The sequence below is a fragment of the Podarcis bocagei genome (assembly GCF_964188305.1).
Source record: "Podarcis bocagei genome assembly, chromosome: 4".
Lineage (NCBI taxonomy): Eukaryota > Metazoa > Chordata > Lepidosauria > Squamata > Lacertidae > Podarcis > Podarcis bocagei.
Window position 1 is genome coordinate 16,034,177 of NC_138128.1, and position 15,558 is coordinate 16,049,734.

General features: G+C 46.1%; 1 protein-coding gene across 2 annotated transcripts in view; it reads left to right on the plus strand.

Moving 5' to 3' along the window:
- Window positions 1–15,558, plus strand: part of PLD1 (phospholipase D1) — a 135,764-nt gene that overhangs the window by 94,541 nt on the left and 25,665 nt on the right. For both annotated transcript variants that reach the window (XM_081190054.1, XM_081190053.1), the window contains exons 13-20: window positions 1,361–1,471; window positions 2,326–2,532; window positions 3,622–3,841; window positions 4,523–4,651; window positions 7,772–7,890; window positions 8,740–8,853; window positions 12,414–12,524; window positions 14,886–14,974. In XM_081190054.1, coding sequence (XP_081046180.1) covers window positions 1,361–1,471; window positions 2,326–2,532; window positions 3,622–3,841; window positions 4,523–4,651; window positions 7,772–7,890; window positions 8,740–8,853; window positions 12,414–12,524; window positions 14,886–14,974 — 1,100 coding nt within the window. The remainder of the gene's footprint in view (window positions 1–1,360; window positions 1,472–2,325; window positions 2,533–3,621; window positions 3,842–4,522; window positions 4,652–7,771; window positions 7,891–8,739; window positions 8,854–12,413; window positions 12,525–14,885; window positions 14,975–15,558) is intronic.

Consider the following 15,558-nt stretch of genomic DNA (forward strand, 5'->3'; position numbering starts at 1 on the left):
TAGAGTTGGAAGAGACCACAAGGGCCAACGAGTCCAACCCCCTGCCAAGCAGGAAACACCACCAGAGCACTCCTGACATATGGTTGTCAAGCCTCTGCTTAAAGACCTCCAAAGTAGGAGACTCCACCACACTCCTTGATAGCAAATTCCACTGTCGAACAGCTCTTACTGTCAGGAAGTTCTTCCTAATGTTTAGGTGGAATCTTCCTTCTTGTAGTTTGGATCCATTGCTCCGTGTCCACTTCTCTGGAGCAGCAGAAAACAACCTTTCTCCCTCCTCTATGTGACATCCTTTTATATATTTGAACATGGCTATCATATCACCCCTTAACCTCCTCTTCTCCAGGCTAAACATGCCCAGCTCCCTTAGCCGTTCCTCATAAGGCATCGTTTCCAGGCCTTTGACCATTTTGGTTGCCCTCCTCTGGACACGTTCCAGTTTGTCAGTGTCCTTCTTGAATTGTGGTGCCCAGAACTGGACACAGTACTCCAGGTGAGGTCTGACCAGAGCAGATTACAGTGGCACTATTACTTCCCTTGTTCCTGCTTTCTCTTGGGCTAAGCCATGGTTTGGCTCCCCATTACCTCCAGACCTAGGCTGGTAGTTTGTCTCTCCCAGGAGAACCATGAGCTGCAACCAAGTTTCTTGATTTACTGCTCGTGGTTTCTCTGGAGGTGGCAACGATGTGGCTGCAGTCTTCACTCTGCCAACCTGAATATTTGCTTGTCCATGGTTAAAACCAGGAGGAAGGATCAAGAAGCAACCCGTAAGTCAGTATCAGGAGACAGGACCAAAGAACAAATAAGGTTATAGGAACACTCCAGAGCTCAGGAAGACCTTGTTGTTCAAGTGAAGCTCAATCGGAACAGAAAGTCCTTTTATACTCCTGCCTGGATGGGCAGAGTTAGTCCAGGGCTTCAGAACAGTTCACTGAGAAGCTGCTAGAGACAGCTCAGTAGCTTGCCATAGCAGCTCATGCGAGAAGAGTCCACATAAACTTCCCTGGGAAGCAAATTCCACAGCAGCATGCCACTACCAAAAAGACCCTGCTCCTAGTTAATCACCATAAGGTGGGTCTGGAGAATGATGGCTTAAGTATATGGGCAGATTTATCTAGGGAAATGCCGTTCATGACTAGCAGAAGCAAAATAAGGAAAAGATATACAATTATTATTATTATTATTGTACCTTGTTTGCTGTACACAGGCAACAGACTTCCGTTTTCCTCCACAGTGGGAGACCTGGAATTTGGTCTTGCAAACGAAAGAGAGTGTGTTATAAAATGACCACAAACCATCTTGTTTCTCACCGGTGGTCAGGTCTGCATAGAGTCGTAATTCCTGTTTTGTTTCTTGACAGCAACAAGGGGTGAAAATCTTTGTGATGCTCTATAAAGAGGTGGAGCTTGCTCTTGGCATCAACAGTGAGTACAGCAAGCGTACCTTAATGCACCTGCACTCCAACATCAAGGTATTCGTGCCCTTTATGATGTGCATGCTTATTAATTCCTTTTATAAAATTCATATTAAAAAAGAAATACTGTATTTTTCCGCGTATAAGACGATATTTTTTTCCTTGGAAATAATAGGCAAAATTATTTCGGGTTGTCTTATACACGGATAGCAGAGGGGGCACGGGCGATTAATGGCAGCAGCCAGCAGGAGATTGGCAGCGGCGATTGGGTGTGTGATTGGTTGCTGCGGCAAGGCCTGCTGATGATTGGCTGTGGGAATTGGGCCATCTATTTATGGTAGCGGCGAGGCATGCGTGCAATTGACTGTGGTTGCGTTGAGGTGGCAGGTGGGCTTTTGGCAGCGAGCGTGCAGCCGATTGGTAGCCACGACGTTGCATGCGATTTGCAGCGGTGGGCAGGCTGTAGAGCGATTAACGGCTATTTGGACTATTTTGTTGCGGTCCAAAAAAAGGGGGAGGTTGTCTTATACACGGGGGCGTGCTATGCACGGAAAAATACGGTACTATACCATCCTGAGGTTGTATCTTCAGGATCAGCTTAGGAAGAAGCAGCCCTTTTGGAGAGGATGCCATGGTTTTTTTAATATATATAATAGGTGTGACATTTTCAAAGCAGTTTCCCCTCAATTAGGGAATGGAGTATGCTGGAGAGGACGGAGGTGACTGTCTGGTACACCGAACAGAACCTCCCACACTGTAGCATTATGCTGCTGTTCTCACTTGTAAATTGTAACCGTGAAATGTAAAGTCTTCTCAGGGATTTAGAAATTGTCTTTGAAAACCATTGGCAGCTTTTCTTGCAACATAACCTGAGCTTAAAGTTGGGTTTTCCCCCTCTCTTTTCCATGCAGGTAATGAGGCACCCAGATCACGTGTCTTCAACCGTTTATTTGTGGGCTCATCATGAGAAACTGGTGGTCATTGACCAGTCCATAGCCTTTGTCGGAGGCATCGACTTGGCTTATGGCAGGTGGGATGACAATGAGCACCGACTGACTGACGTCGGCAGCGCAAAACGAATGACAGCGACCAAGTCTGCATCTGTGGTCAACCTCTCAGTGAGTTCAGATCCCACAATCACAGCTGTTGGTCTGGGGGATGCATAGATCTCCAGAGCTGTATCTGAGATTGCTTCTCTGTTCATACTTGGGGTAGATGAATCTGTCGGTTTTGGTTCTCTCCATTTCTCATTTTTAAAATCTTAAATTCAGCACTTCACATTTCCGCAGCAATCTACAATTTGATTTTTTAAAAAAATCCTCAGCATTTTAGTGCGAATTTCTCCTAATAAACACAATTTTGAATGCAGCTATGAAAAATATACGCGGGTGGTGCTGTGGTCTAAACCACAGAGTCTAGCGCTTGCCAATCAGAAGGACGGTGGTTCAAATCCCCGCGACGGGGTGAGCTCCCGTTATTCAGTCCCAGCTCCTGCCCACCTAGCAGTTCGAAAGCACATCGAAGTGCAAGTAGATAAATAGGTACCACTCCGGCAGGAAGGTAAACGGCGTTTCCGTGTGCTGCTCTGGTTTGCCAGAAGAGGCTTAGTCATGCTGGCCACATGACCTGGAAGCTGTACACTGGCTCCCATAGCCAATAAAGCAAGATGACCGCCGCAACCCCAGTCTTCCGCAACTGGACCTAATGATCAGGGGTACCTTTACCTTTACCTATGAAAAATATACACTTTTTTTTTGCTGTATGTACATTTGTAGCCCTGGTCCCGGCCCTCATTTAGGCTGACCCACAGTTGGGGGGGGGGCTAGGAGCATCTCCTTCTTCCCTTTGCAGTTGAGATTCCTGCCTTGCAGGGGGTTTGACTAGTGACCCTTGGGGTCCCAACCAACTCTACAATTCTATGGGACTATGATTGACTTCATGGGAGAGAATTTGGCTTTGCAATTGCTTGGAGAATGTTGATAGAGCCGTTCGTGGATGCATGCAACCAGCCCATCAACCTTTCCAATAGCCTCTCGCGTGCAAGTATATGAACCCTTCTAGCTTTCTGCAGGAGTGAGTGTTCAGTCATTTTATTGGCCCATCTGCCTTCAAAACGGCCTTTGAAGACTGTACCATGTTCTCCCCACCACCACCACCACCACCACTGTTTGGACGAGCCCTTAACCTGTCTTCTTTCCTGCCTCAAGCCTTCAGCTGAACCCACTGATGAACAGCCAGCCACCATGCCTCAACCAGAGCCCCCAATGAAGCTGCAGTTGCAGGAGAACAACGATGAATCTCTGGACCCTTTGAGGATGAAAGGAATAGGGAAACCCAAGAGATTTGCCAGGTTCAGCATCTACAAGCAGCTCCACCGGCACGGCCTACACCACGCAGACAGCGTGAGCAGTATAGACAGCGACTCCAGTGAGTGGGTCTTCACTGTTTTGATGGGCGGTGGGTATAAGGCAAGAAGGACTTAAGATTTTGCCGTCACGTGAATGTTCAGTCAAGAAAGGCTGTGGTGTTTATCGCCTCCTGGATCTCAAAGCAGGATACCATCTAGGGAAAAAAGTTAGCTGTTCCAAGAACAAAAATGCTTGGCGTTTATATTACATTTATGTCTTCTGTCCCTGAAGTAGATTAGGCTGAGAGACAGTGAGCTTTATGGGGATTAAAGCCAGGATCTCCTCACTCCTAACCACTCCCCTGTGCTGGATCTCAAGGGTATGTGAAGTGCTGATATACGTTATATTGGCAATCCTTTCCAAAGTCGTGTGTAAGCGCTATTATAGCCATAACACAGATAGAGCAATTGAGGCTTTGAACCCATTTGCTTGCTTCGGGGCTTGTTTGTTTATCAAAGGATTGAAATTGCTAGGGACATTGCCAAAATTAGAAATGGCAAAAGACTTTCTAGGTGTAAAAGGAAAGAATTAGGAAAGAAAGCAAAGGAGAATAGAAGGGAAGGGGTGAGCTCCTGGCGGCTGTGCAGTTTGAACCAGGGACTAGCTTTGGCATCCATGCTGGGTGTTGCCCGTGGGGTAACGTTGATGTGCGGTTTGTTGAGTTCTCCAATAAATCTCTGTGTTTTCCTGTTTGGGGCAGATAAAGGCTCTATCCGGAGCATGAAAACTGGCGTTGGAGAGCTTCTGGGTGAAACGAGGTTCTGGCATGGGAAGGATTATTGCAACTTTGTCTTTAAAGATTGGATTCAGCTTGATAAACCCTTTGCTGGTAAGCACTATTGCAATTGGGAACCAGTATCATTTCTGCACCCATTTTGTCTTTGGTCAGGGGAAACTCCCCAAACTGGTGTTCCTTGGTGTGTTGGGTTCAGTTGCATGGCGAATTCCCGCCTCCCCCCGGTGGAAATAAAGACACATGACACAAATATTTAGGTTAATGGGCAAAAAATGGCCACAACTTTATTGGTTACAGGAATGAGCGGTATTGGCATAAGCATTGGTCCTAACCGACTATCCAGCTTCAGCCCGATTGCTTGAAGACTGGGAAGGGTTAACCACCAGTAGAGGGAGTCCTGCTGATGCACATCAACTAGGAACTCCCCTGGGGTCACCGCTCGGGGGCGTGCCTTAGGCCCTCACCTCCATAGGCTTCGGACAGGGCCACACCTCCCAGAATGCTTTACCAGACTACCCTTCGATATTTGGGGGAGGTGATGGCGCTTCCTCCCCCCTTCATCTACATGACAATACCCCTACCAATGCCTAACCGCCAATGCTGAGGACGTTGTGACGATTTGCTAGGCGAAAAACCAAGTGGCTGGTGCCAATTTGCCAAGTGGAAAAAATTCCTACTAGGCCCCTTAACGGTAACCAACCAAGGTCCATAGCAAGGTCAAAAGGAAAACCTAAAGGGTGGGAGGGTGGGAAACCCGATGAGCTGAGGTGGCAAAAGAGGGAGATTCCCTGGCTGCGCCAGTGTGATATCGCACAAGCCACGCTCCCCCCAGGCCAGCTGATTGGCTGACCAGGGGATGACTCAGCCAGGGATCCCCTCAATCGTGCGGAGGCTGAGATCCAGCCCCCGCGCACGTGGAGAGGGCGTGAAGCCCGCAACTCCACCTCCTCTTGAGTTCGGAAGTGGTTTTCACACAGCACATTGGGACTGCTGCTGCTGCTTCTGTCTTTGATGATCACTCATAGCCGAGTAAGGTTGTCTTCCATGAACACAGTCTTCACAGTGAGTCAGTAAGTGACTGTGGAGGCCAATTCTGGATCCACACATCCTTCCACAGTGGGGGCATTGGTTTCCGCATGGGAGTTGATCATGGTGAGGGTTTGCCAAGCGTACCTTCCTCTTAGCACGTTTCTCCCTTGCATCCTGAGTTCAAGCATCTTCAAAGTCCACAACAGCTTTGGCAAAGGCTGTTCTCCAATTGGAGCACTCGCAGGCCAGTGTTTCCCAATTGTTGGTGTTTATACTACATTTTTAAAAAAGATTTGCTTTGGGAGAGTCTTTAAACCTCTTTTGTTGACCGCTGGCATTGCGCTTTCCAATTTTAAGTTCAGAATAGAGTAGTTATTGGGGCAGCAACTCCCACGCTATTGAGCACAGATCTTTGAAGGTTGTCCACATAGTTTTTAAGAGAGTTGAATGTGGGTTAAGATGCCTTAAAACCAGTTTTTCCAGGATCCTAGCATTTATCACAACTTTTTCCAACCTTCCCCCAGCTCCCCACAATTGGACATTTGAGATGTAACATGCATCCTTCCTTCCTTGGAGATTTTTAAGCAGAGGTTGCATGGCCATCTGTCATGAAGGATCTAGTTGAGATTGCGGGGGGTTGGACTAGATGGCCCTTGGGGTCCCTTCCATCTCTACAGACTATGATTCTGTAAGCCATGATTTCCTGCTACATGAATGTGTCATGACAAGCCTTAGGGTCATGCCCTTCCCCACCTCCTCTTTTGTGCACCAGCGGATATTGAAAGTTTTTGCCTGTGGTTTTAAACAAACCACGGTTCCCGATAGTGTTCAAATATACGGAACTGTGGTTTGTTTGAATTCTAGTTAGTGAGAACAAATCAGACCAGGTCATGGTTTTAGTGCTGGCCCCAGACATTTTGCTTAAATAGTGTCCTACCCCATTGCTAGGCTCAGTGCTTCAAAAAGTCTTGCTGCATCATTCAGACACTAGTTCCTGCCTTCACCTATTCTCCTGCTTGTAGCACAACCTGATGCACTTAACCTGCTGCATTGCAGGGTCAGGCCTACAGGGCTTTAGGTCATCTTTGTTAATCAACCAGAGCATAAGCAAACCAGTTCGCCAAGATTGAGCGTCATAGGAAAGTAGGGTTAGTTTTAAACTGGAAGTAGAATCTTGCAATCTCTTTAATGGCTTGAAAGAGGAGGAGGGAAGTGCTTTGACTAATTCGTTTCCTGCTGCATCTTAACCAGCACTTGATTTCATGGAACATCTCCATTATGAGCTAGTGAGTCTGTAGTGTAATGAATCATACCGTATATAGTCCAGCACCTTCTTTGCCACATTACCCAAGCAAATACCTATGGGAAGCATATCTAGGGCCCCTTTTAAAGCACTGCACATTTAAAGCACTATTATACCACTTAAAGTGGACATGGGTTTCCCCCAAAGAATTCTGGGAGCTGTAGTTTGTTAAGGACATTGAGAGTTTTTAGGAGACCCCTATCCTCCTCACAGAGCTACAAGTCTCAGGACTCAGCTGCAAATAAAACATTTAAAGTGTGTTGTAAAGTGCATTATACAAACATGGCACTAGATGGCGAAGGTGAGCTATGGCAAATTCAATATATTTTTCAAAATTTATTTTTTAATAAAAAAAGCATTTTCACAACTTTTTTTTTTGTGTGTGTAGATTCTACCTCAGAGTGGTTTAACTATCAGTCCCTGTTCCCAGGAATCTCTGGAGAGGGTATCTTCATGAAGGGAATTGTGGCCTCATTACAACACCCATAGCTAACTACAGTTCCCAGAATTCCTTGGGGTAGGCTATGCCCGTTTAAAGTGGTATGATACAGTGGTACCTCGGCTTACATATGCTTCAGGTTACATATGCTTCAGGTTACAGACTCCGCTAACCCAGAAATAGTACCTCGGGTTAAGAACTTTGCTTCAGGATGAGAACAGAAATCGTGCTCTGGCGGCGCGGCAGCAGCGGGAGGCCCCATTAGCTAAAGTGGTGCTTCAGGTTAAGAACAGTTTCAGGTTAAGAATGGACCTCCGGAACGAATTAAGCACTTAACCTGAGGTACCACTGTACTGCTTTAAATGCATAGTGCAAATTGGACCAAAATTCCAGGTGATACTTCTCAGGTAGATCATGTACGCTTCCTTTTCTGCCTACATAGACTTCATTGATCGCTACACCATGCCCAGGATGCCATGGCATGACATTGCCTCGGTGGTACACGGGAAAGCTGCCCGGGATGTGGCTCGGCATTTCATTCAGCGCTGGAACTTCACAAAGGTGAGTTTGTGTTGATGGAAGCGCTGAGCCTGCATAACTACCTCCTTGTAGTTTCTTAGTTTATACGCTGAGTTCTATGCAGAGCCCCATTCTGAGGCTTGACCTACAAAGGCAGCAGAATGAGGAGGAGACGAAACAGGAGAGTTCTAAGGTGTGAGAATGGGACGTGGGTGGTGCTGTGGTGTAAACCACAGAGCCTTGGGCTTGCCGATCAGAAGGTCGGTGGTTCAAATCCCCGCAACGGGGTGAACTCCCATTGTTCGGTCCCAGTTCCTTCCAACCCAGCAGTCTGAAAGCACGTCAAAGTGCAAGGAGATAAATAGGTACCACTCCGGTGGGAAGGTAAACAGCGTTTCCGTGCGCTGCTCTGGTTCGCCAGAAACGGCTTAATCATGCTGGCCACATGACCCGGAAAAACTGTCCGTGGACAAACGTCTCCTCCCTCAGCCACTAAAGCGAGATGAATGCTACAATCCCAGAGTCGTTCGCGACTGGACTTAACTGTCAGGGGTCCTTTACCTTTAAGGTGTGAGAATAGACTGCACCACTTCAGTAGGCAGGGAAGCTGGGCAAAAAACTTTCTCTCTGATTTTCAGGTGGGGTGGGGTTGCTCACAGGGATATGGGCCTGCATAAGGAAGCATTCACAAATTCTATGAAGTTTTTAATGGTTGATGTTTTATTGTGCTTTTAGTATTTTGTTGGGAGCTGTCCAGAGCGGGCAGGGGCAACCCTGTCAGGTGGGGGGCGTATCGGGGAATATGCATAGGATTGTAACTTGATGTTAAAACTGAACATATGGAAGTCTGACAGTGTATTTTATGCTTCTTTTGTGGTTGTTCTTTCCAAGATCATGAAGCCCAAATACAGATCCCTTTCCTACCCCTTTCTGTTGCCGAAATCTCAGCAGACGGCTGACGAGTTGAAGTACCAGGTCCCCGATGCCGTGTGTGCCAGCGTGCAGGTAAGGCTGCCATTTGTTGTAGGCAATTTACAACTTACACACACATACACACACAGGCGTAAGGTGAGTTTTTAGAGTTCTCATGAGAAGCCTCGTAAAACACCCCTGAAACTGAAACTGAAACTGCCATAAACTACTAGAACAAATGCCATTTCTTTTTAATAGACTGCACTAGATCTTTGACATCTCAGGAGACGCCGTAAAAGAGATGTTTCCTCTCCAGTCCTCCTTTTTAGCACTCACAGTTCTTGATTAAAAGCATAGCCATAGGTAAAGGTAAAGGGACCCCTGACCATTAGGTCCAGTCATGACCGACTCTGGGGTTGTGGCGCTCATCTCGCTTTATTGGCCAAGGGAGCCGGCGTACAGCTTCCGGGTCATGTGGCCAGCATGACTAAGCCGCTTCTGGCGAACCAGAGCAGCGCACGGAAACGCCGTTTACCTTCCCGCCGGAGCGGTACCTATTTATCTCCTTGCACTTTGACGTGCTTTTGAGCTGCTAGGTTGGCAGGAGCAGGGACTGAGCAACGGGAGCTCACCCCATCGTGGGGATTCGAACCGCCGACCTTCTGATTGGCAAGTCCTAGGTTTAACCCACAGCGCCACCCGCGTCCCTATAGCTATAGAGAACCTCAACTAATAACAGAGCGATGATGACTCAGAAGTGAGTCCCACTCTGTAGTCAACATGTTTAGGACTCCAGCCTAAATTACTAGTCCTTGTGGCAAGACAGAGAGTCTTTGAAAATATTATTATAGCTGTATTTTGTAACCATAAGGTTCTTTAGTCTCTATTGCGATTTATGGGGTTTAATGGATGATGTTGGATATTTGGGATAAGCTGTACTCGAGTTCTCTGTTACATCTCTTGAATTTCGTTAATGACATGAGGCACTCCTTGGCCCAGACTGTATAGAATTTTTGCACAAATGATCTTCTGAAGAACTGTGTGGACTCAGTCTGCCACTGAGCTCTCTGCTCAGTATTAGAAGCCAGTTCCGTTGCTGCAATGGGGATGAGATGAACTTGTCAGGTTCTCTTTCCTCAGAATTGTTGGAAAAACACCCCTGGAAATGGCTGCCAACTTCCCAGGTCTTTGGAGCATCTCTCTGGTGGTCCTCCCTGGCTGTAAATCTCCCTCAGTCCAGAGAGACCGGTGATAGGCGTCCCCTCTCTCCTGAAAAGAGCACGCTAGTCTTCTGGCATATCATAGCAGAAAAAGGACTCAATCGTAGTTCTAAAACTACTTTATTTACAGTCTTATACAGTGGTGCCCCACAAGAGGAATGCTTCGCAAGATGGAAAACTCGCTAGACGAAAGAGTTTTCTGTTTTGGAGGTGCTTCGCAAAACGAATCTCCTATGGGCTTGCTTCGCAAGACGACAATGTCTTGCGAGTTCCTGCTGGTTTTTTTTCCTCCCCCCCCTTTTTCTAAGCCGCTAAGCCGCTTATCAGCTGATCCGATCAGCAGATAAGCTGATAAAAGCAGCTAAAAGCCGCTAATAGCGCTAAGCCGCTTATCAGCTGATCCGATCAGCAGATAAGCCGCTAAAAGCCTCTAAAAGCCGCTAATAGCGCTAATCCTTCAATGGGCTTGCTTCGCAAGACGAAAAAAACCGCTAGACAAAGAGAATCACAGAACGGATTCTTTTCGTCTTGCGAGGCACCACTGTATACAGAGACTCCATCAGTACGTCTGTGCTCTCTGAACACCAGCACAGAACTGCGACACAGGCAGAAGTGAAACTAACTTCCACTAGTTCTTAGCAGGAAGAGATAATACAGACTTCCTTTCTCACACTCTCTCAGACACTCACATGATGTATACAAATCATAGTACCACTCACTGGTACAGCTGGAGCAGCTCGGATTGATAAAAATGCTAACACGTACCAGCTGCAGAAATGGTCAGGCATTGGTTGCCAGGGGCCAGGAGACTCTACAGATCATCATCAGTCAGCCTCTGACTTTATCTGCAGCTCCTTCTGTTCCATCTCCATCTTGCGGATAGAGAGCTGGGATCTGTCAGGGGCCAGGACAGATGATCCCCAAATGCACACTCTGAACTTATCCCTAATTATAGTGCACCTGTGTTTAGATCCGAATCGTTGCCTGCTTTGGGAGCCAGTATTGGCTGAATAGCATGGTTTACATATAATCAATTAGTAAGCAATAAATAAAATGGCAACCAGCAGGATACAGCTGCTGAAAGGACCATAACCCCTGGAGCAGGTAAGCCTCTCCAGGGTGCAAATGAGGAACGAATGAGTTCCCGTTGCTCTGTCCCAGCTCCTGCCAACCTAGCAGTTTGAAAGCACACCAGTGCAAGTAGATAAATAGGTACCACTGTGGTGGGAAGGTAAACTGCCCTGGCTTAATTCTGGTTTGGTTTGCTGCCCTGCCCCAGATGATTGCCTGGTGTTTCAGTCAAAGTTTCGATGTTATTAGGGCTTTTAAGATCTTCTATATACTGTTGATGTTCCCTACAGCTAGTTTAAAACTAGATTTAAAACTAGCTGGATGGAACATCAAGAGTATAAAAGATCTTAAAAGCCCCAATAACATTGAAACTTTAAGACTGGAACGCCTGGGGAAAGGAAAAAAATCTCCACCTGGTGCTGAAAAGACCCCAACTTCGGTGTCAGGCCAGATTCTCTAGGGAGGATGTTCCACAATCAAGATGCCAACACAAAAAATACCCTGCCCCACATAGGTACCTCACAAACCTCATTTGGCAGGGGCAGGCAGCAAAGGACCTCATGCAACGTTAAGATGTGGGAAGGTGTATATGGGAGGCACAATCCTTCAAGGAACTTGATCCCTAGCTAGTGTGGGCAATACTGAGCTATATACGAACCAATAGTCTGACTCAACATTTGGCAGCTTCTTATATGCCTCCCCAAAAGCACTGGCTCTCAGCTTTCGTTCCCTAATTGCATAGTGGAAGGAATATTGACCTGCCTAAGAGGACAGAAGTGTTAGAGATTCTTTTGTACATTTAAATATATTATTAGTCATATTAATGGCTTTTTCTTTTCTTTTTTTAGAAGCAAGCACTATATATATATATATATATATATATATATATATATATATATATATATATATATATATATATATATCGCAAATGTTTTCCTTAAGGCACAGGTCTGAATTAGCAAAACAGGACAATTCAATGTTTCTCAGTTTTTGCAATGAGGATAGGTGATTGCAACGAGATAAAAACTTGACTGGTACATGGATGATTAAAAAACAAGGAATAGATGGGTGATAGATGGATAGATGATATATAGATAGATAGATAGATAGATAGATAGATAGATAGATAGATGGATGATAGACAGATAGATAGATAGATGATAGATAGATAGATAGATGAGAGAGAGAGAGAGAGAGAGAGAGAGAGAGAGAGAGAGAGAGAGAGAAGCATTTTAGGCCTTGTTTTATTGCTGGTTTTTAATGTTAACATTATTTTCATTGTGTGAATCGCATCAAGGGACTTCATATAAAAAGCACCTAATAAATATAATTCTAACGAACACCTGATCTTTCCCTTTTTAGGTGCTCCGCTCTGCTACGGACTGGTCGGCTGGGATCAAGTACCATGAGGAATCCATTCATTCTGCTTATGTTAGCGTGATAGAAAACAGCAAACACTATGTCTATATAGAGGCAAGTAGTCGCCATCTGTAGGTATAAAGAACACAGCAGGAAATCAGCACCACATTCTAAAAGTATTATTATTACCTGCATTGTTTCTGCTTATCTGTTCGAAGCTGTTCTCGAAAAATCTCCAGTCGTGAACATCTTTACCTTTTAGTAAAGTGTGTATTTACATATACAGTAGTACCTTGGGATGCGAACGGGATCCGTTCCGGAGCCCCGTTCGCATCCCGAAGTGAACGTAACTCGTGCCCGCTCTTCTGCGTGTGTGCAGGTCACGTTTCAGCGCTTCTGCGCATGCGCATGACGTCATTTTGACGGTCTGCGCATGTGCGCGTGGCGGAACCCAGAAGTAACGCGCTCTGTTACTTCCGGGTCGCTGCAGAGCGCAACCCAAAAATGCTTAACCGGAAGTGTATTCATCCTGAGATATGACTGTAGATGTGAAACACCAAACAGATTAGTCATCTGGGTGAAATCCAGACAAAGTAAAGATATATTAAAGTGTAGCTGGCACCCATTGAAACTGCTGGGGCAGAACAGCAGCAGGTGGATTCATAGAACTGTAAAGTTGGAGGGAACGCAAGGGTCATTTGGCCCAATCCCCTGTAATGTAGGAATCTTTTGCCGAATGTGAGGCTCGAACCAACGACCTTGAGATTAAATGTCTCATGCTCCTATCTTGAGTTAACCCAGAGACAATGAGAGGAAGAGCCAACTGATTCCAGTTTTGTTCCCAACTTTTGCCCCCATTGCCCCATACTTCCCATCCCACCCTGCCCCACACCCCTAGTGGTAACTGGTGGCCACTGGGGCTGGTAGGGCAGAAGTCAGGTAGCCCAGCAGTAGGTGGCACCAGATCCAAGGGCAGGCAGAGCCAACTAGTTCTCGTTTTGTCCCCATCCTCCTCCCTAGTGAGTTCTACAGAGGCAACATTGAGACTAAGAGGGAGGAAGCAGTCAGCCAGGGCTACCGTTGGACTGGTTGTAAGTGAGAAGGTGGACAATGTCCAGGCAGACTGAGGTTGGTGGGGCAGTGCGCCATTTTGTAGAGTCATAGAATTGTAGGGTTGGGTGGGACCCTGAGGGTCATCTAGGTTAAACCCCTTCAGTGCAGGAATCTCAGCTAAAGCATCCATGCCAGTTGGCCACCCAACCTCTCTGCTTATTTGAAGATGGCTATCATATCTCCTCCCAGTCTCCATTTTTCCAGGCTAAACATACCCAGTTTGACCCAATGGACCAGCCTCCACCGATTACAATGAATTTGAGTACAATTTGTATAGGTTTCACTTCCTTTGGGTTGCAGCCTGACTCAGAAACATCCTTCTCCTAGGGAGCCCCTTATCACCAGCATATTGGTCTTCTGAGAAACCCCCTGTGTGTTGCCAAGGATTGTGGGATCCATCCCAGGCTGCGTTCTTTGGTTTCACAGTGGGCTGGCTAGACCTGTTAATAATAATAATAATAATAATAATAATAATAATAATAATAATAATAATAATAATAATAATAGATTTCATTTATACCCCACCCTCCCCAGCCAAGACCGGGCTCAGGGCAGCTAATAACCAATAATAAAAATAAGTTGATTAAAATACAACTTAAAAAACAAGATTAAAATACAACATTAAAACATTAAGATGCAGCCTCTTCACAAGAGGAGAAAGGAAAAAAGAAAGTGGGGGAAGGAATCAAATTGACTCCAAGGCAAAGGCCAGGCGGAACAACTCTGTCTTACAGGTCCTGAGGAAAGAAATCAGATCCTGCAGGGCCCTGGTCTCATGAGGCAGAGCGTTCCACCAGGCCGGAGCCAGAGTTGAAAAGGCCCTGGCTCTGGTTGAAGCCAATCTAACTTCCTTAGGGCCCGGGACCTCTAGGGTGTTGCTATTTATGGACTTTGAGGTAGGGCATACCGGGAGAGGCAGTCCCGTAGGTACGAGGGTCCTAGGCTTTGCCATTGGGTTAGACTTTGCCATTGCCTCAGACAAATGGAAGGCACTGATAACACCCCCTTGCCAGCTGGTTTAGGATGACAACTCACATCTGCCACCACAGACATGCTTGCTGAGGCTGATAAGAGTCATAGTCCTTATGACTCTGGAGGCATCAGACTGATGGACCTAGAGTGTCTCTGGTGCTCTCCTAAGGTTGCACAGGAAGACTGGTAACTGGGCAGGCACTCTTTCAGAAGAACCTGTCTGCTATTACTGGTCTCATCACCAGCGTAGCTATGATAAGTTTCCAAGGAGCCTCAAGGTTCCACGTTTGAAAACTACTGCCTTGGCAGGTACTTCTTACAGCCGTTATCAGATTTATGAACAGCGCAGTCATTTCCCGCTTCTTTCTGTTTTGCTTTCCCACACCATAGAACCAGTTTTTCATTAGCTGTGCGGACGACAAAGTTGTATCAAACCGGATTGGTGATGCCATCGCTCACCGCATCCTCAAGGCGCACAGGTAATCTTGCTGAAAAACACAGTCTGGGTGGGGATGAAGAATGCAGCAGGGGAAATTTTGTTCCTAAGCCAAATAACTCAGCACAAACTTTAAAAAAGCATTTCTGGAGTCATTTTTCAGGGAAAAGTGGAGAACTCAAAAAACGTTTGCACGGGGTGAACTTACTGTTAAAAGACAAGGTGACTAGGGTGAGATGGGAGCACAAACTGGTTTTCCTCTAGTGATTATAATATATGGAAACTAACATGAAGATAACTAGTTCTTGGACTTGGTAAACCACAAAGACAGTCTTTACCAGTTCATGTAAAATTATTTTAAGTAATTAAACTTTTGGACCTGGTGGGACAAATGATCTTGCAAATGATGTCAGGGTCCTGGTAGGCACTGCTGTCTACATTGTCTATAATGACACCATTTTGCTCATCATGTTTTGCTACCACTTCCATTAGTGGTTCTGGCATTCCTTGCAGCTTGGGGCAGCTTGGTGTGTATAATGTCTGTCTGAATTTTCAGGGAATGGGTGGAAATCTTTGATCCAGCTGCAGATTAACTGAGTTACAAGTGTATATACTACAGTGTGTTTT